Source organism: Mustela putorius, unplaced genomic scaffold (genome assembly GCF_011764305.1).
Source record: "Mustela putorius furo isolate JIRA1106 unplaced genomic scaffold, ASM1176430v1.1 tig00000095_pilon_pilon_pilon, whole genome shotgun sequence".
NCBI lineage: Eukaryota > Metazoa > Chordata > Mammalia > Carnivora > Mustelidae > Mustela > Mustela putorius.
Genome location: NW_025421280.1, coordinates 24578008 through 24597699, shown reverse-complemented (window position 1 = coordinate 24597699; position 19692 = coordinate 24578008). Strand labels below are relative to the sequence as shown.

Genomic DNA, 19692 nt, shown 5'->3' with positions numbered 1-19692 from the left:
CATCCCCATGGACACAGACTTACACACTGCATCATGCAATACACACGAAGACTCACACTCAGACCCGCAGAGAAGCGAGTGCAGAGTGTGCCTGCACTTCCGTGTACATGCGTGCCCTGGGACACAAGTTCTCACCAGGTCCAAGCCCAGCCCCAGAGTTATTCTGGGCCAGGCCTGGGGCCAACAAGGTCAGAGATGGCCAGCACCCAGCAGGCCCCAGCCACTGTGTCACAGGCCTAGCTGGCCCTGTTCCCCACCCCCACCTGACCTCACCCCCACCACCCCCAGCCCAGGCTAAGTCCAAGATATCTCGGATCCCAGCCTGGCTCTGTGGCTGGAAAGATACCCAGTCCCAAGCCTCTGCTTCACCAGAGCTGAGCCTCGAGCCGTGGCATTTCTGGCCCCAAGAAGGAGCTGTCACAGTTCCCCCTGGCCACCATCAATTGACTCTGCCCGTGGCTTCCAACCCAGAGGCCCAGGAAACAGGATTGGGTCCCCACCGGAAATCCACAGGAGCTAAAAAAAAGCACACAAAGGACAAACAGGATTCTGCGGGCCAACCTTCATGCAACCATGCATGGAGTGGGGACACTTCCAGGGGAGCCTGGCTGGGGACCCTGAGGGTCTAGACTTCTGCCAACCCAGACTTGATGGGCCCTGTTGGCGGTAGGATGCAGGGGGATCCTGGGCAGGACTAGAAATAGTACTGGGCAGGGGCAGAGCCTTGGTCAGGGGCCACAGACTGAGTCTGAGTCCTCCGTTCCTGTATGACCTGACGGAGGGCACAACCCCTCTCCGGCCTTCAATTCCTCATAAGTACACGGAAGGAAGAAGAGCCTTCCAAGATAGAAAAGCCTTTTTAGCTTTTCGGGTGTTTCTTTCACCGTGGTGTTTCACATTTTGGAGAACTGGGGAAAGTGCAAATATTTGACAGGCATTGAATGAGGTGCTGCTGGGTTTTTTCTTTTTCTGTAAAGATTTTGTTTATTTGGGGCGCGTGGGTAGCTCAGTGGGTTGAGTCTCTGCCTTCGGCTCGGGTCATGATCTCGGGATCCTGGGATCGAGTCCCGCATCAGGATCTCTGCTTGGCGGGGAGCCTGCTTCCTCCTCTCTCTCTCTGCCTGCCTCTCTGCCTACTTGTGGTCTCTCTCTGTCAAATAAATAAATAAAATCTTTAAAAAAAAATTTTTGTTTATTTAACAGAGACAATGAGAGAGGAAACACAAGCAGGGGAGGAGAGAGAGGGAGAAGCAGACTCCCCACTGAGCAGGGAGCCCAATGCGGGGCTCAATCCCAGGACCCTGAGATCATGACCTGAGCTGAAGGCAGACGCTTAACGACTGAGTCACCTAGGACCCCCAATGCTGCTGGGTTTTACTACCGTGTGATATCACACTGCCTTTCCCCACAATAACCACAACAGAACAACTAGCATGGCCCAAAGGCTTGCGACGTGCAGGGGCCATGATACTGCTATTATACCCATTTTACAGATGAGGGATTGAAACTCAGAGCGTTTAGTTGCCCACTGAGGTCTCACAGCCATCAAGATGACCATGCCCCTGGAGTCTTAGTTTTAAACTTTACTAACTTTAGATGTTATAAAGTATAAAGCTACAAACCTATAAGAAACATAATTTAAAAGTTTCCTTAAATTTTTAAGGAAAATTTACTTTAGTTTTGTGAACTTTAGTTTTGTGAACTTCGGATAATAACTTCAGTGTTTTCAGTCAACTTTTGCCATCTCTACAGGGCAAAAAGAGGAAATTTGAATAAACTTCTGAACTGTGTTTCTTGTAAATTTGCAGCTTCATACTTCTCAGATTATAAAAGCTTAAAACTGTCCTGTTTTAGGACTCCCTGTTTTTTTAAAGTCAGTTTGACTTCAAAGCCTGTGTGACAGTATTTGACAGTGCCTTTGGGGGACATGCGGGTCTAGAATTGTCGGGCTGGGTAAAAGCTCTGGGTAAAAAAAAAAAAAAAAAGCCTGCAAAGAAATGGAACCCATGTGGAACAATGGCCATCTCAGGGGACAGTAAGGACACACATGATTGTATTCCCTTTCAGATTTCTTCACTGAGCTTGCCCTACTTCTTGGATGGAAGGACTGAACTTTGCGGGAAATACCTTTCCTGGGCTGAGCCATCCTACGCTCTGCACTCCTGTAATCCTTAGTTCAATGTCGTGGTCCCAACAGCCCCTTGATGACAGTCTTATCCTTTCCATTCCGCAGATGAGGAATTCAAAGCAGACAGGAGTAATGGCTTCCCCAATGCCACTGTCAGGCCCACTAACCTCAGCCCAGTCCAGCCAAGGCCTCTCTGACCCTATGTCCCAAGGCTGACCTCCCTGGCTGGTCCGTGTGTCTTTCCCTAGCCTGGCCTATGACAGATGGTGTGAGGAAGTGGGAACTTGAGCAAGTGACTTGAGCCTTAGTAGAATTCCTGTTTGCCTGGCTTGGGCGTGCATGGGGAGGATGGGGAGGCCCAGTCCACCCAGCCCTCAGCCTTGGCCACCCCACTGGCAAGGATCCCTCGAGCCAGCTGTCCTTTGCCAGTGGCTCTTCTGTTTCTGCCTGCCTTGTGATCTCCCAGACCTACCCCCTGTGGGTGTCCACAGCTGGCCCTCTGCTCTCTGCTGTCACTCGCCTTGGTCCTCGCCCATCTGCTGCATCTCTGTGCTCTGTAGTACAAGGTCCCTAGTTCTGAGGGCGGACCCAATGCTCGAAGCCCCTCAGCCTTCTCCCCTGTGTATGGTGATGAAGAATGTAGGGTCCAACAGCTGGCTGGTTCTCCAGCACTCTGAAGGCACAAGATAAATAACAATGGAAGAAAGGAGAGAAGAGGATGGGAAAAAGGGAGGGAGGAGGGAGGAGGGAGGAGGGGGGAAGGGAGGGGGGAAGTAGGAAAGGGGAGAAGAGGAAGGATGGACCAGAGAGGTCTCCCCACCCCAGACCTCCCTCCTCCTCCTTCAGAGCCCCTGTGGTCTCTACAGCTCCTCAGACCCACCCTCCGTCCATTCCTGGATTGTCAAGGCTCATCGTGGGTTGACGACCCCCGAGAACATGTGGGCCAGGTTGAGAGTGAGGTCAGGATCATGCCTCAGACTGGAGTGACAATGGGGGCTCAGACTGTGGCAGAGGCTCAGGGTCAGCCAGAGTTGGGAAATGGTCCTCCAGCCCTTCCAGGTGGAGCCTTCCCTGTCTCGGGGGGAAGCAGATGCTGGCTTCTTCAGGAACCTTCCATAGTACCCACAACTAGAGTGCTGACCATACCATCCCCAGGTCCCCATCCCCCTCTGTAGCTCTGCTGTCCAGAGTGACCAGACCCGTTTCTGGGCAGGAAGCCAGCCCAGAAAGCCCAGGACATCCCTGAGCGCCTGTCCCTATGGCAACCTGCCTACCAACCCCCCCCCCACCAACTTACCACCCCTCCAACACCCCCCCCTCCAAACTATCATCACCAGCCTGGGTCCAGCAGGGTTTTTCAAATTCAGAACGTCAGACTGGGAAGGGCCTCCTAGATCAGCAGATGTTAGCCCCTCCCCTTGCCCCAGATGGAGAAACTGAGGCCCAACTGGGGCGGGGGTGGGGGAGTAGGGGGGTGGGGGTGGGACCTGTAGTTCAAGGACCCGCCCCCAGCCCATCCTCCTCCTCACACCCACTCCCACCCCTTGGGCGGACTGGCTGAGGTTAGGGGAGGGGGATCCAGACTCTTATCCCCCAGGGGATGGGGGGGGGCCGGCCCTGGGCCGGCAGCACAGGAACCAGACACCGATGATGAATAAATGATGCCCACTCGCGGCCTGCGACCAGATAGCCGCCGCGAGCGCCGGCTGGCGGGGCGGTCACCGGGCCAACCGCGCCCGGCCCCGCGCGACCGGCTCCCCCCACCTGCAGCCGCGGGCGCGGAGCTGCGGGCGCGAAGATGGCGAGGCGGCGACGGGGCGCGGGGCCCCTCTGGGCGCTGGGGCTCTGCTTCGCGAGGGTCGCCGGGCAGCTGGTGGAGGTGAGGCGTGGCGACGCGGGAGGGCCGGGGAGGCTGTGGCCCGCCAGCAGAGGCTTAGGGAAAGCCCATCTGCCTGGGAGCTGGCTTTTTCCCTTCCAACTGTCCTCGCAGACCTGGATCATGGGGTGACACTGCCCTGTCCCCTGTGCTTCCAGGCTGTGCAGGAGACTCAGCCCCAAAACTTAGGGTCCCTGATGGGAGGGTACAGCCCCAGATTTCAGTCTGGTGGGGGAGACTCACTCTGATCATATGGATTCCCTGTCCGGGGATACAGCTATGCTCAGTCAGCCCTTACCCTCTTGCCTTTGGTCTAATGAGGGCCAGGGAGGGGTGGGGGAGACAGAGTCCTTGGTGTCAGTGACCTCTAGTCTGATAGGGGAGATCTAGTTCCTAATCTTAGTCCCTGAGCTTAGGATCTGCTTAGATCTAGTCTGCTGGAGGAAAAATCTTCTGCTGATGGGGGTGACATAGCCTTGGGAAGGTGAGGGCTTTCCAAGTTGGAGGGTGGGGTCAGGGAGACAACAAGACTGAGACCATTTACAGAGGAGCCCGGTGTTGAGTTCAGCTCCCATGTGGAGCACTTGGCCCCAGAGGGAAGGTACAGGCAGAGCAGGACCCAGGGCTCAGGAGGTCTTACTTGGTCATGGTGATTATGGAGAGCCAGCAAAGGTCTCTGAGCAGGGAAGAGTCGTGGATGAGTTTTGGAGGAGGATAAACTGGAAGAGGGCATGTAGCTGGGGGAGCTGGGGACACTGCTGAGATAGCCCAGTAAGGTGAGGAGGATGGGTGGGGTGGATGGCCAGGAGCATGGCTGGGGCCGAGAAGGGCTGGGAGGGCAAGAGTGGGGACCATTGCAGCCTCCTTGTCCCCTCTGTCCCCAATTCCTGCTGAGCCTGAAGGAGAGCCAAAGAGGCAGACCAGAACCAGAATTCTGAAACATGAGGCCAGATGGAAAGGCCCAAGAGGCAGGGCCGGGAAGGAGCAGGATTCGGAGCCTGTGCAAGGGGCAGAGAGGAGAGAACAGAGAGAAAGAAGGACAAGAAACAGTGAGGCGTCCAGGAGAGCCCTTGGGAGCAGGTGCCAGGGGACAGGATGGGAGAGGGAGAACAGTCTTATCCTGAGGACCTAAGAGGACACAGCCCTGAACCTGAGGGTCCGAGGGACAAGAAGAGAGAGCCCTATTCCCTAATACTAAGCCTGTCCATGCTCCTGACCGGGGAGTGTGATCAAAAGGCTGGGCTGGAGTCAGGTGTCAGGTCCAGTGTCCCTGTAAGGGGAGCCAGGCTGGCCTGAGTCACACAGAGTGTACCTGGACCCCTTCTTGGCTGCCCCAAGGCCTTGGGTGCAGAAACTGAGCTGGCCTGGGTGCGGGAGAAGGCAGAGGGTGGCGCTCGTGTCCGTTCTGAGCCAAGGACTCTTCCCCTCAGCCCCCGGGAGCTCATCTTCTCCCTGCTCATCAAGGGAAATTGCATTTGCAGTTCATCTGCCTGCCATTTGCCTACAGCCTGAACAAGGGCCTGGCTGAGCCCAGGGGATCCAGGCAAGCACCAGAAGGATGGGTAGGGCCGGAGTCCGCAACACCACCCACGACGGCCCCTCCAGGCATCATTCTCCGGCTGCTGGAGCCTGGGGCTCCCAAGCTTTAGGTTTAGACCTTCCGCAGTGCCCACCACAGAGATGGCCACTCTTGGCTAGTACCCTCTACCCAAGATCCCTATCAGGGTGAGATTAGAATCTTAATTCTGCCCAGAACAAGGCTAGAATGAGAAGGTGTCAGAAGTGGACTCTCAGCTACTGGGGCCCAGAATCCGAGATCTTGTCTCTGGACCTGAGAACCTTCCAGCCATACAGCCCAGCTGGACCAAACACACTGAGCCTTAGAATTTGGAAGCCAGCCACTGCCCAGACCCTGGCCCAGACAGCACTGGACTCTACAGACCTATGACTGACCATAGATGCATACCCCCACAGCACGCATACCCTGTACCTACACACATGTGCCCTGACCCCACAGAGGTGCCTGACCCCACATCCATGTGTCTCACCCTACAAATGGATCCAGACCCCCGGGATGATGCTGAGGAAGGGTATCTTCTCCTCATCGTTACCACTCTGATCGGGTAGAGAGCTTCCCAGAAAGCCCAGGAACCACCTGACTCAAGTTACAGGTGGAGAACGTGAGGCTTAGAGGTAACAAGTTTATCCTGACTCAGGGAAAAGTGCTGGGGAATCACATACCAATCCCAAGCTCACAGATTACCTGGGACGTGCTGAAGGGCGGTGTTGTTGAAATGAGGAAGCTCCTGGCTTGTGGTAGGTGCACAGCCCATGCCTCATGGACCAGGGGAAAGACCAGATGGATGGTTGAGCTTCGAGCTGCCTTTCCTTCCTAGAGAGCCAGAGGAGACTGCAGGTCTGTCCTGATTCAGTTAGTCCGGAGACAGCGAAGTCCACAGATGTCCCAGCATCTTCTCTCCCTCTGAGCCTTAACCAATCCCACCCGTCCCCCACTCCCCCCTCTCCACGGCCCACATCCCTCAGCCTAATTTGGTGACAGAGATAGGGTCATAGCCCTCTCAGTCCCTCAGGTTAGGGACAGGTCTTACCCAGACCTACTGGGCAGGGTCTTGTTCCCTCAGTCCCCCAGGGCAGGGCTGTGTCCCTCTAGACTCCCAGAGCAAGGTGGCATCTCACTGGGAAGGTGGGATGTTCCAGCCATGCTTACAATGCTTGGCCTCTAGGTGTCGCTGCCGCCTTGCAGACTATTTATCTCGTCCTGTCCTGGGAGGGCTCCGGCCTAGCCCATAGTCAGAAGAGGACTCTGGCAGGAGAGGCAAATGTTGAGGTCACCCAGTGGGGGTCCTGGCCAGGAAGCAGAGCCATGGGACCTAGGTCCAGCTCCACACCCCACCCCACACTGAGGATGCTTGGAAGCAAAGTCCCCCAGGACAGCACCGTCCTCGCCTTGTCTCTGGCCTTGGTCCTGAGACCCCATTGGCCTGTGGGGCCCCGGGCTGGAGCAGGAGGCGAGACTAGCAGTCCGCCTGAAGGGGACTTGAACCTGATTGGGACAAGCCATCCCCCTTTGCCCCTTTAGGCCTTGGTGTCCTCAGGCACCCTGGTACTCCAGGTCACTGGCTCCATGGTTCTGGGGCTCTGCTTTCTTCTCTCGCTCTAAACCTGGACCCTCGCAAGGTCCAGGGTGTTGGCTGTGACTGTATAAGACACCTGATTCTAGGAGATTCTGGAACACTCGGGCTGAGTGCTTACTGAAACCTGGGCCTCTCTCTGCCCAGCCCCAGCCCCTGGTCTCTGCCCGGCTTCACTTCCCTCTCTCCTGACCTGCAGCCCAGCACGGCCCCGCCCAAGCCCAAGCCGCCCCCGCTGACCAAGGAGACGGTGGTGTTCTGGGACATGCGCCTCTGGCACGTGGTGGGCATCTTCTCACTCTTCGTGTTGTCCATCAGTGAGTAGCTGCTCCCCGCCCCCTCCCACGCCGCTGCAGAAGCACAGCACCCCCTGTCTCCCCCCATCCCTACCAGCACCATCCCCCAGGGGCTCAGAGCAGCAATTCCGGGCAGTGCAAGCAGGCCAGTCGCCCGCAGGAGGCCCACTGTGGTTTCTGGCATCTCCTGTTCTACACAGAGTCCCTGTGGAGGACTGACAGGCTGGTGGTGACCTGAAGTATTCTGCCCGGCTGGGACACAGCCACAGGGCAATTACGGTAATTACAGGGGACTCCGCTGAACCAGGATGAGGACGTGTCATTTTTCCCTATCGCTGGCCTCCTGATGCTTTTCCTGCAGTTTGGCCCGCTTAAAGGGCCCACACCCAGAGGCCCCAGCAAGGCCATTCTTGGCCGCAGCTCAGCCTAGAGGCTCCCCAGACGCCCGGCAGATGCGGCTCCCGGGCTGGAAACCGTGCCTTGTCAACTCCCACTCCCCTGGAATGACTCACACCCCCCTCGATTAAAAGCAGGAGACCCCTTCCTCTCCTGGGACTGGGAGTTGTTGGATGCAAACTCACAACAGAAATGGGTTTGGTGTGCTCCCTTCGGCCCTTCCAGAGTAGGGGGTCTGCCGCTGGGGAAAGAGGGGTAGAGAAAGGCCAATGGAAGGGGGAGGCCGCCAGGGTACAACGTAGAGTCTGACAACGCTTTCCGTACACCATGGAGCCGGGAAGACGCAGGCAAGGAAGAGAAAGCAAACCCACTCCCCCTACACAAGCTTCATGGAGAAGGGTCTCTTAGCTGCACATCAGTGAGAGAATGCATAGTTTTGCCGGGTGGGCAAGTGGAAAAGCATTCCAGGCAGAGAGGACAGTATAAGCAGAGGTGGGAGGAAATGCCCCCGACACAAATTCTCAGATCTCCGCTATAAGATTTTTGCTGACTGCACCCCGGGTCTGGGCAGCGAAAATGTCATTTAAGTTCTAGCTGGAGCTGTCCCAGGATGAAGTCCCCTGGAGGGGAGCGTCCTGGCAGAGGGCCCACCCAGATGTAAGGACTCCAAGGGAGACAAAGACATCTGATTTGCATGTGCTTCTCCTGGCACCAGAAAGGCCCTCCTTGTGGGAAAATAATCCACACCCCACCATCACCATTTCTTCACGGCTGGGGTGGGAGTGGGAGCTGAGCAAGAGGCTACATTTCATTCCTGGCCAAGGCAAGAACTACTGAGTCCTCTCTGGGGAGGCCCCGCGGACAGCCAGCTGTGGCTGCGGCCCGAGCCCAGGTATCCAGAAGGGAAACCATGGCCCCGTCTGCCACCCCACACCTGCACCCCAGCACCAAGAAGCAGGATTCTGAGAGGCATCTGCCTGCTGGAGCAGTGTAGGGTGCAGGTCAAGGGAGCCGTTCCGGGGTACTCCAGGGAGCAGGAGTAAAGACACCAAAGGGCCTCTAGACACAGGCTAGCCTCTCCGGGCTCTGCTCGGCCCCAGACAGTGGAGGTGCCTGGACCACACAAGAAGGTTGCAATGTCAGACCCAAAGAGGAGCTTGTATGTGAAGCATGTAGACCAGCTCCTACACCCCACCCTATTTCCTAGAAAAGGATAAGGGAGAGTCCCAAAGGCCTCTGAGCAGCCGGTCTCTACTCGTTGTCACCTTCCGTGCCAGGCTCTAGGGAGCAGAGATGGCCTAACCCCATCTTCTGGGGATGAATCATCTTTCCTGACTCCCAGTCAGCTTGGGCCTAGTGGCACCACTGTTGGTGACGTGTCACCCCAGAACCTTGAGCAGAGGGGCTGGGTTTGGATGGGGGTGCCCCGGGAGGTCTCTCCAGCCTGAGGACTCACATTGCAAGCCCCTGTCGGGGCCCTGGATCTCCATCCAAGGCACATTGTTTTTTAACTTCTTTGATGAGAAATGACCAGGCCAGTCTGGGTGGGGCAGGCCTGGATCGAGGGGCAGCGTCTGAGCCCTGATCCAGGTGCCAATAGCTGAGCTCCCTTTGGATCCCGGGCTTTTCGGGGCCTGGGACCAGCCTCTGGGGAGAGCAAGCATGTGAGAGGACGTGCCCAGCGGGCGGCTAGAAGGGGTGGCCCAAGCCAGCAGGATCAGGGCCGTGGGCATACACACCGGGACCTGGAGAAGACTAGAACCCAGCTTCGAAGGGATAAGAAAGGCTTATCCAAGGTGCCAGGAGAAGCACATGCCCCTGGACAGCCCTGTGCAGTCAGACCTACTGCTGGGGTCTCGTGCAGTCCCCCAGGGTTCCCGATTATTGTCAGCTCCCCTGTCCATCCATTCGGGAATCTGGTTGTCCTCAGGAGCAAAGGCTTTGAGAGCATCCCACGCATTCATTCATTCATTCTTTTTTTTTCCCCTCATTCTGTGAATCTGGGTGAGACTTAGTGGGGCCACAAGATTTGGCTGAAGGGGTTGCGTAAGTTGACCCCAAAGGGTGCTTCAGTCCCGGCTACATCGGTCTAATCCATCTTCCTTAAAATAGGCCTGGCTTGTCCTGCTTGGCCATCCTGCCCCCAGGAGTCTGCCAGGAAGTTATGTCCTGTCATCCGATTTATAATAAGCAGCAGCCCTGTCCCCTCCCCCGAGGCCGGGGCCAGGGTGGTCAGACTGTGGGGCCTTAGAAAAACAAACTCAGTCCAGCCGGGTCCTGGCAGCCGTGCCCAGCCCTGCCCATCACTAGACAGGCCAGCTCCATTCCTTGGCCCAGCTCGCGTGGGCACAGCTGCCTTCAGCCGGAAAACTGTTCCTGGAATAACTATCTGTGTAAACGCCCCAGGGCAGGGTCTGTGCCCTCTGGGGGACCCTCATGGCCAGGAGAAGCCCAGGCTTGTCCTCAGGGAGGCTGAGGGAGACATGGCCCCGTCCTTCAGTGTTTGAGGTCCTCTCAGGAGGCTGGAGGGGAAGCACCAGGAGTTGAGAGGCCTGGGTGGGAACACAGGCAGCGCGTCTGGGTGGTTGTCGTTTGAGTCACTGTGCAGGCCTCTGTCCTGTCCTCCAGGGGCCCCGATCTAGTCAGAAAGCAAGATCAGCAACAGGACTTAGAGGCCAGTGCAAAAAGTACAGGACCCCCTTGTTCAGAAATTGTTAAGAACAGCGGCAACAGCCCCTTAAGCCCAGCGCCAGGTCCTCCAGAGAGCGGGTCCCTGTGTGACTCTCTGAAGTCCGCCCTGCTCAGGAGAAGAGATCTCGGGAAGAATCCCAGAGCCTACAGGGATCTCGTGCAAACGAAGAGCCTTCTGCCAGCGATTGCTGGGTGAGATGCACGTAGGCAGGTGAGGGCAGGTCTGAAATGTGGGGACCGTTCCTGGGATGTCTGAGCGCCAGCCTTGGCCAAGCCTGCTCTGTCCACCCCCTACCCCCACCCCTGTCACAGTCATCACTCTGTGCTGCATCTTCAACTGCCGCGTGCCCCGGACCCGGAAGGAGATTGAAGCCCGCTACTTGCAGCGGAAGGTCGCCAAGATGTACACAGACAAACTGGAGACGGTGCCCCCCCTCAATGAGCTCACGGAGATCCCTGGAGGTGAGCAGGCAGGGGTCCCCCAACCCCGCCCCCCCTCGCCACCTGTCCCTCCTAAACCTGAGAGTGGCCCTGCTCCTCCCCTCTCCCAGCATGAGGTTCTGGTCCCTAGAGACCAGAGTGCACAAACGGGCCCAAGTGAGGCAGGTAACACAAGGAGCTCTTCTGCAGGTGAGAGAGGTTTGGAAGGAAGAAGTGATGGGCTGGCTGTGGGGGGCTCTGGTGCGGGTCCTACGACCCCCTGCCTCACCCCGGCCCCCTGTCCCTCTTCTACCCCACAGAGGATAAGAAGAAGAAGAAGAAGAAGGACAGTGTGGACACCGTGGCCATCAAGGTAGAGGAGGATGAGAAGAACGAAGCCAAGAAGAAGAAAGGGGAGAAATGAGGAGGGCTTCCTGGAGGTGGCAGCCCAGGCTGGCTAGCCCTGGGGCTCAAGTTCTGGCCAGGGTCTGGGCATCTTGGACTCCCAGCACATCTGTGGACTAGAGAGATTGCAGAACACCCTCTTCTTGGCTTGGAGGGGCCTGCTGAGGCCCCATCCTGACAGCCCATTTGGGGGGCAGGGGCGGGACTGCACCTGGCATCCTGCCTCCCAGCCTGGACTCCAATTCTTTCACCTCACCCACATGGCCGCTCAGCAAAAGTGGTCTTGGGCCACTGTCCCCCTGCAGATCCGGAGTGGGGTGGCCTTGCCCCCACCCAGACATGCCTCTGTCCCTCTGCCAGGAACAGCAGTGGCTCTGCGGGGCTGACAGGACGTGGCTTGCCTCTTAGAAGGAGACGGCAGAACTGGAGGGGCTGGGGTGTGACGCCACAGCCAGGCTGGCCGGGGGGGGGGGGGAGAAGAGGGTCACTGGGGGACGCCGAGCCGAGGCTCTCAGCCTTCTCCAGACGCAGCCCTGGTAGCCAGGGAGCTTGCCCAGGCCCATGCCCAGCCGGGGTCCCGGCCGGGGAGGTAACTAGAACGCCCACCTGGAGGCAGTGGAACTCCAGCCCCACATGCCAGGCAGCCGCACTGGAGCTGAGGCTGCTGGGAGGCCGAGGGTGAGGCCTGGGGACTCGGGGCTGTGGGGGGGCCTCAGGGGTGGGTCGGGGTGCAGAAGGCTGAGGCCTGCGGGCTAAAGGGAGAAGGGAAGAAAGCTGGTAGCAGGGCCCTATCTGGGAGAATCCAGGGAGACCCAGAGAAGCCGAGGGGAGCATTGTGGGGGTCGTCAGGGTCCCCCCCTCCCCTGCCGGGGTCACCGCAGGGGACAGTCAGGGGCGCCAAGGCAGCAGGCAGCCTTCCACCTGTTGTGCAGAACAGCATCCAGCTCCCTCTTCTACCACCTCAATGGTGGCGCCTCAGGGAGTCACTGCGGACCAGAGTCGGGAAGGACCACAGCCCTCACCCCAAGGCTGACTTTTCGGGGAGGGGACATACAGAGGGATTTCCACATGGTGGCTAACCTCCGCGGAGACGCACACATCTGGGCCTGGAAACTGAGGAGACCCCATGGTTCGTTCCTGAGCTGGGGCGAGCAGCCCTGGTGGCCTGCGACGGATGTGTAAATAAAGCTGAGTGCCTTCTTGTACCTGAGTGGCCTGAGATGATCCCTCGGGGTGCCCTGTCCCTGGAGCATATACGCAGAGGGTGACGCACTGGGACAGGCTGGCGGGCGGCACTGGCCAAGCAGGAGCTCCCTCCCCTAACTCTGCCCCCAGCCTGAACTGGGATGAGCTGGAGGGAGAGGCACCCGCCAGCTGGGCATCGAGACCGGGAGGAAGCTGCCCCCTCTCTCCTCCTCCCCTTTGTGGCCTGAGCCCTCCTCTCCTTCACTTTGTGGCCTGAGCCCCATGCTGGGGACGGGGTCCAGTGTGGATCCTGACCTGGAGCTGGATGACTGTGATGCAAGAAGAGGGACCCGGGCAGACACGGGTCACGGAGCCATGAAGGGACAGAGAAACCCCAGAAGCCCCGCTGTGGGCCTGGAGTCAGAACCCTGACTCTAGCCTCACGGTCTAGCCTACGGACTTCTCATGCAGGAGGTTAAGGTTGTGGTTAAGGTCCTACAACACATACAAGCCAGAGGCTTCCTGTGTGGCCCAGTCAACAGAGGCCCAGAGGGGCAGGGGCCACCGGAAGTCGGAGAAGCTGCTGGTAAAGACTGGGGGATGTCCAGGCCGGGGCTGCATCTGCCCTCTGCCCTAGGGCCTCTATTAATCTCTCTTGGACAGGCAGGGCTGCCACCCTTAACGTCTGAGCCCCGTGGGCACCTGCCTCAGGCTCTAGGCAGGGCACAGGGCTGGAAGGTCCAAGTTCACTACAGTGCTTCTGGGCAGAGACGGAGTGGGAGGGGGAGTGGCTCCAGCCAAAGTCAAGGAGAACCTGACTCCCACTAAAGTAGCCCAGAAAACACATTCCCTGCCCTGGCCCAGATATAGCTGCCCCTTTACCCCAGCCTCACCCTGGGTCCCAGCAGCCCCATTTCAGCCCACAGAGTACGTTCTGGACCCCAGTATCATTCCTATACTCTCCCTCCACTTTCTGCGGGAGCCACCCCAAACCTATAGATGGAGACAGACCCAGGGGGCTCTGCGCCTTTCAGGAGAGACAGTCTGGAGTCCCCTCTCCCCCCTGCCTCCTCACCCCACCCCCCTCCCCGGCTCGCTCACCTCCCACTCAAGCAGACTCAGGAAGGAAGCAGCTTGGGGAAGAGAAGCGTTTAATTGAGCACCTCATCTCTGCTCTGCCCTGCCCTGCGGGGCAGGGAGAGCTACACCTGCAGCATGCTGGGCCCAGAGGGTGAGGACGGCACCCCCAGGGGACAGCACGAGGGTGTCAGAGGGCAGCAAGGTTGAGGGACAGCAGGAGCACCAGGAGCAGGGCCCTGGATGGGGCTGGCAGGGCCTGCCCGCTGACCCGTTCCCAGATCCAGTGCTGGTAGGCGGTGACCTGCAGGTAGATGGGCGGGGCCTCGCTCCTCCCGCAGCCTGGGCCCCAGGTCACCAGTCCCACCAGGTACCACGTAGTGTCCACAGAACAGGCCAAGGGCTCGCCACTTATCTCCTGCAGGAGGGGTGTGTAACGAAAAGGGTCAGAGGGAGATGTGCTCCGGCTCAAGGACAAAGCAAGGTACCCTCACGCCACTTGTCTTCCACAGCAGCTCCCCTACTACAACCCAGGGGGTCAGCTAGCTCAGAGGTGTCCTCGAGATCCAGACCCAGGAGACCTCCCTCAGAGACGTTCACCTCCCCCGCCCCCTCAGGCTCCCACCCCCCTTCTTCTCACCGCCCCCTTCTCTCTCCCTTCCCATCTCTTCCTCCGTCCTCCCCTCCCCTCTGAGCGCCCCCCCCCATCTCTGCAGGCGCCCCTGGAGGTGAGGGAGCCAGGAGGAAGGTGCTCACGTAGCAGAAGTTTTCCCGGTTCAAGTCCTCCGCACAGACCATCTGGGAGTCCACGACCCGAACCAGAGAGGGCACTTTGGAGGTCTTGTGGTATAACTTGTCACAGTCCTTGCTGTTCAGGATGGTGACTCCCTTCTCCTGAATGCTCCGGAACTGGGGCCACACGCCTGCGGGGACAGGTCCCCCCCATGGTTCACTGCCAGCGGGGTGGGGGGTGGGGGGTGGGGGGGGCTGTCCTTGCTGCAGCCGGCCTGCTCCCCCCAGCCTCTGAGGAGGCCCTCCTGGAGATCTCGGAGCAGGCTGCCCTCAGCCTGGCCTCGCCGGGCCTGGTCTCACCCCTACCAGACTCCATCCAGTCCATGGGGTCTGTTCCCATCTCAGCAGCTTGGCTTCTACCCTTCCAGCTCAAAGGCCTGCGCAGCCCCTCTCAGGTCCAAATTCCTCCTTTGCTAAGCCTCCCCCAAAGGTCTCTTTCACCCTAGCTAGCCCAGACACCCCCCCCACCCCCCCACCCCCACTCTGTGGGCCCTAGGCCCTCCCGCCTCCTGTCCCCTCCTCCCTCTCTTCCAGTGTGACTCTGTCTCTAGCTGGAGCCCCTGGGGGGCCATCCTCAGCCATTCCCCAGACAGGCCATGGCAGGAAAGACAAACAGCCACCCGCAGCCCCAGACTGGAACCACTGCAGACTATTTTTAGGCAAGATGGTTCCGTGAAGCCAAAGGGATGAGCGCCTGCCTTGTGGAAAAGAGGGGCTCCCTGAATGGATTGGGCCTTCCTAAAACTCCTAAGAAAATAGCCCCTGGGTGGGCCTGGGAAGACCCTCCTACACTTTGGGCCTTGCTCCATCCCCGGGGAAGATAAAGGACTTGAGGTTCACTGGCTGCAGACTGGCCCTTAGCCAACTCTGGCTGCAGACGGTCCTTAGCCAACCATGCAGGGCCGCTGGGGGAACTTTCTACAGTCACCAAACCCTATTCCTCCCACTGCAAATTTCTGCTTCAAATCCTGGGATTGCGCGCCCAAGACAAGCTGTCACTCTGCGCCCCTCTGCCTTCAAGGAAGTCCTGTTTACAGGCCCTGGCCTGGGGCTGAGGGCTCATGGGCCTCTGGGACCCTTCAGGCCTGAAGGGTCATGACGCATTTGCTGCCAAGACCCCCCAGGGGGAAGGAGACCAAAGCCCGAAGGGAAGATGTCTCAGAAACAGCTGTCCACAGAGACCCCGGCCTTCCCCCCCTGGGTTCTCCCCCACACACCACCACGCCCCCCACCGGTTCCGGAGAGGCTCTGACTCACCGTCAAACTTGGGGAGTCCCCAGCCCGTTACAGTGCAGAGGGAGCCGTCCTTCACCTCAAAATCCAAGCCAGGCAGGCAGATGGGCCAGACGTACTTGTTGTATTTGAGCGGCCACGTGAGCTTGAGGAGGGCAATGTCGTGGGCCCGACCCACCCAGGACCAGTACCGATGGGGCCGGTACCGTTTGTTCAAGATGACCTGGTACACCGGGACTTCGGAGGTCGTCGGGGATTTCTGGTCTATTCTCGGGCTCCCCAACCGCACTGAATAGGTAACATTTTGCCTAGGGGACCACGAGGGGAGTCTGTCTTCAGGTCCAGGCAACCCACCCGGGCCTCCACCCCGCTGTGGCACTCCGAGTCAGTCCAGGCAGGCCACCCACCTACTTCAAGCCGCCCCAAGCCCCTCTCTCCCAACAGCTGTGAACAGGGCCCTCTGCACATCCGCTGTGTGGTCCTGCCCTTTACAACAACCCTTTACTTTACGGAGAGGAAAACCAAGGCTCAGAGAAGCCCAGCAAACAGGCTCAAGGCCACACAGCCAGGAAGTGGCAGAGCTGGGACGTGGACCTGGTTTTCTCTAGTTCCAAACTCTGGACTCTGTCTGGTACCCAGTGCAGGCCCTGGAAGTGGCAGAGGCCGGGTGCAATCAATCAGCCACAGCCTCGTCCTCCAGCCTCCTTTCCCAGCATGCCTCTCAATCTCCAGGTCAGCCCTTGGGCTTGGAGCAGGCTTTTCCACGGATGCTGCCCTCAGGCCCTCCCCTGGCCCTGGCACGTGGGCATGCTCTCTCTCTTGTCCCCACGCCGCCCGGACTCCCCGGGGAGCACCTTCTCATCTATTGGCCCCAGCAAGCCAAGAGGAGTGATGCGTCCCCTTTCTGCCCCTGGGGACCAGGCCAGGGTTTCAAAGGAGGGTCAAAGGCTATGGGTAGAAGGAAGGAAGGCATGTAAGTGAAGCAAACAGTGTGTGAGGGACAGAGGACTTAGGACCTCCTCTCTGCGGCTAAGAGAAAGGAGGTCTGGCTAGTGGCTTCCAAGCCCCCATCTCCTATCTACAGCAGGACTGCTGAGGCCTGGGGAGCCAAGGGGAGGGGAGCAAGTGCCCAGCCCTGTGGGAAGGAATCAGGAATTGGCAGGACTCAGCCTGCACATGCTGAGAGTGAAGAGAGAGGCTGGGGTTGGGACCAGAGCACAGCTGCCGCCGAAGGCCCAGCTGGCAGCATGACCAGGCCCCGTGGCTCTGGATACCTTTCCACCCACCCACCTAGGCCCCAACTCACAAGATCAGGCAGTGGGCCACGGTCAGCACCCAGCGGGAGGCAATGAGGGTGCCTGCACAGATGTGTGTGCCGTTGGCCTGCACACTGACCATCCATGGCCACCGCCGAGCCATGGCCTCTGGGTCCCTGAGAGTGGGGTCCTTCTCCTGGGAGGAGCCGCAGGCTGAGGAGGAAGGTGAGAGTTTGCTGGAGGATGGGCCCCTGCAACCCCGCCCCAAGGTGCCTTCCCTCCCCTCAGACCATCTCCTGCCTCTCCAGCTGTGGCCCACACTCAGGCAGTGATTCTCTTTTCCCACAGGAATCTCTCTTTTTTTGCACATGAAAATGGAAGTCTGCAAGCTTCTAAAGGGCCTCAGCGCTGCCCAGGTACCCCTGTCCCTCCTCCCCCAGACCGGGGGCCCAGAGCATTCCCAGCCCCCCCATTCTGGTATGGCACTGGGCCTGGAGCTCTGACCAGATCCTTCAGAAACTCATCCGTGTTTCTGTCTGCACCCACCCCCCATACTTCGGCCCAGCCAGACCCCTCTCCCTCCTCTGGGAACCCTCCTGTGATTCAGTGAGACGACCCAAGAGAAAAACGGGCCATGGGTGTGAACAGACACACCCCAAGGACGACACCTCAGCAGCAAGCCAACCTAGAATCTGCTGAGCCCCAGGAATCCTCCGGGAGCCCTGCAGACCTCAGCACAGGGAGGTTCCCCTCCACACCACCTGCCCGACGAAACTCAGTGGCTCTGGCCCCAAGCAATGGGTGAGGGTTACCGGCCCAGACTACTCACCCCCGGTTGTGGGGAGCGTGCGGCCACTTTGGAAAACTTCTCAAACTGAAAATGCACATATCTAACCTCAGAGTAACCCACCCCCAGGGTTTTCCTGCGGGGAGTGTGGGGGGGGGGGGGGACTGTGTGTGGATGGGGACATCAGCCTGCATGGGCCAGCACCAGCACGTGTTGGGCGCCACATAGGAGAGGGGGTGTCTGCACGCAGTGGGCCCTGTGAGACAGGCTTCTGGTGGTAGCTCAGTTGTGGGCACTGAGTTCCAAGATAAGAAATCATTCTGGGGGTTTCTGTTCAACACATGGAAAGCCGCTGCTGGAGAGAAGGTCGCCCAGGGGTGCTCCCGAGACACCCATGGGGTGGCTCCCTGAAAGCTGTGCTGGAAATCCCCTAAGTCCTTGGCTGGGAGCCTGGGTCAGCTCTGGGGAGGGGGTGGGTGGGTGTGGGGGTGGGTGGGTGGGGGGACACAGCAGTGCTCCCCAGGCTCCTCTGAGTGTCCTTCCTTCCCACCTCTCCAGGACGGGAGGCCTGGCCCCCAGTAGATGCTCAGCAAACCCCTGTACGAGGAAGCTCTCTTCTCACTCCTCCCTGCCCTTCCTCTGCCGTCCCCCTCGGTCCCCAGGGGTCACAGGTCCTTCCGATGGCTCCTGCACCCTCCTCCCCCAGGGAGTCCACGGTACTCACTGAGGAAGATGTTGTACCCGGTAGAAACAGACATGGTCTGGGTCTGGGGGGTCATGGGCTGCGACAGGTCGGTGGGGGCCTGGCGGGGGAGGCGAGGCTCGTCTGAGGGACAGGTGGCATTGGGGCCACAGGGGACGCCAGGGTCGGCGGAAGCAGGCTCAGGCAGTGTCCCTGGGGCTTGGCTCGCCAGGCAGCCTGAGGAAGGATGCAGTGAGGGTCAGGTCAGGCCCGGGCGAGGCAGTCAGACGAGGCCCCGCGAAGGCCTGGGGGTGGGGAGGGGCGGGATGGGGCTCACCCACGGGCCTCAGTGGCAGCAGCAGTAGCAGCAGCAGAGGAAGAGCAGATGCCCCGGGGCCCTGGGGGCCCTGCCTGCGGGCCGGCGTCCTGCACCGAAGCTCCATTCGGGAGTGGCAGCGATGGCGCCGCGGTGCTGCTCTCGCGACGGCGCCCCCCATCGGCCGCCCGCGCCGGCGTCCGCTGTGTGGGCGAGGCCGGCGCCGCTACCCCGTCCCGCTTGAGCGCCCCCCAATGGCCGCCCGCGGTGGCGCTCCCCGCGTCAGCCCAGGGGCGGCCCTGACGGACTCCGGGCTTCTGCCGTCTGCCTCCTCCGCCCCACGGTCTCGCTCACTGCGCCTGGACAGGCCCTTCCTGGAGTCCCTCGGGCTAGGACAGCCAGTTCCCGTACCGCCTCGCTCCTGCAGCCCACCGACCTCGGCTGGGTTTGTGCTTCCGTCCTCCCCCTCCCCCCCACCCCGTGAGATGGGACCCAACCTCTGGGGCTGTCCTCCAGGATTTCCAAAGGGCCCACCTTCCCCACACCCCCCAGCCTGGTAACTGCAGTGGGGCTTTGCCCCAGGGCACTGAAACTGAGCGGCTGGAAAGGCTTTCAAGAACGATGTTTGAAGATGGCATAATTTTAAGCAGCACCCGCCCTCCCTCCGTTCAGCAAAGGCTCTTCTCTGACCGATCCATCTGCTTGGGAAAGACTGTGTAGGCGCTGTTCCTGGTCACAAAGGAAGAGTGACGGTAGCCAGCAGACCCTGCTGGGAGCAGAAGGCCGCCTTCAGGTATGTTGGAATTGGGGGAACATTTTGATGGCTCCATGACATAGATAACTCATCTAATAAGTAGTGTGGGGAAATCCTATGAGCAACTTTGGTTCAAAGCTGTAGGGAAGTTCTAGGTGAACATGAAATCAAGTTGGGACACTCTATCTTTTGCCGGGACCTGCTGGTTGGGCATTCAGCACTCCAGTTGGGCATTTAGCATTCAAG

The 19692-nt window shown here is 59.4% G+C and overlaps 2 protein-coding genes across 2 annotated transcripts; one reads left to right on the top strand and one right to left on the bottom strand.

Moving 5' to 3' along the window:
* Nucleotides 1-3658: 3658 nt before the first annotated feature.
* On the top strand, nucleotides 3659-12553 carry TMIE (transmembrane inner ear). The gene is made up of 4 exons (XM_004760792.3): nucleotides 3659-4007; nucleotides 7356-7473; nucleotides 10852-11001; nucleotides 11280-12553. The coding sequence occupies exons 1-4, from the start codon at nucleotides 3927-3929 to the stop codon at nucleotides 11381-11383; spliced, it is 453 nt and encodes a 150-aa protein (XP_004760849.2). The 5' UTR covers nucleotides 3659-3926; the 3' UTR covers nucleotides 11384-12553.
* A 1136-nt stretch (nucleotides 12554-13689) lies between these two features.
* LOC101688883 (serine protease 50) lies at nucleotides 13690-18924 on the bottom strand. The gene is made up of 6 exons (XM_004760793.2): nucleotides 18714-18924; nucleotides 18419-18613; nucleotides 16958-17120; nucleotides 15676-15959; nucleotides 14383-14549; nucleotides 13690-14044 (listed from the first exon to the last, which is right to left on the bottom strand). The coding sequence occupies exons 1-6, from the start codon at nucleotides 18871-18873 to the stop codon at nucleotides 13817-13819; spliced, it is 1197 nt and encodes a 398-aa protein (XP_004760850.1). The 5' UTR covers nucleotides 18874-18924; the 3' UTR covers nucleotides 13690-13816.
* Between the last annotated feature and the right edge of the window lie 768 nt (nucleotides 18925-19692).

Excerpts from the sequence above, each read along its gene's own strand:
- LOC101688883 (XM_004760793.2), bottom strand. The coding sequence starts at position 18,873 with ATGGGGGGCGCCGTCGCGAGAGCAGCACCGCGGCGCCATCGCTGCCAC. Across the intron at positions 18,614-18,713 it reads GCTGCCACTGAGGCCCGTGG|GCTGCCTGGCGAGCCAAGCC; the intron begins GTGAGCCCCATC and ends ATCCTTCCTCAG. Across the intron at positions 14,045-14,382 it reads ACCGGGAAAACTTCTGCTAC|GAGATAAGTGGCGAGCCCTT; the intron begins GTGAGCACCTTC and ends CCCCTCCTGCAG.
- TMIE (XM_004760792.3), top strand. The coding sequence starts at position 3,927 with ATGGCGAGGCGGCGACGGGGCGCGGGGCCCCTCTGGGCGCTGGGGCTC. Across the intron at positions 7,474-10,851 it reads ACTCTTCGTGTTGTCCATCA|TCATCACTCTGTGCTGCATC; the intron begins GTGAGTAGCTGC and ends CCCCTGTCACAG. Across the intron at positions 11,002-11,279 it reads GCTCACGGAGATCCCTGGAG|AGGATAAGAAGAAGAAGAAG; the intron begins GTGAGCAGGCAG and ends TCTACCCCACAG.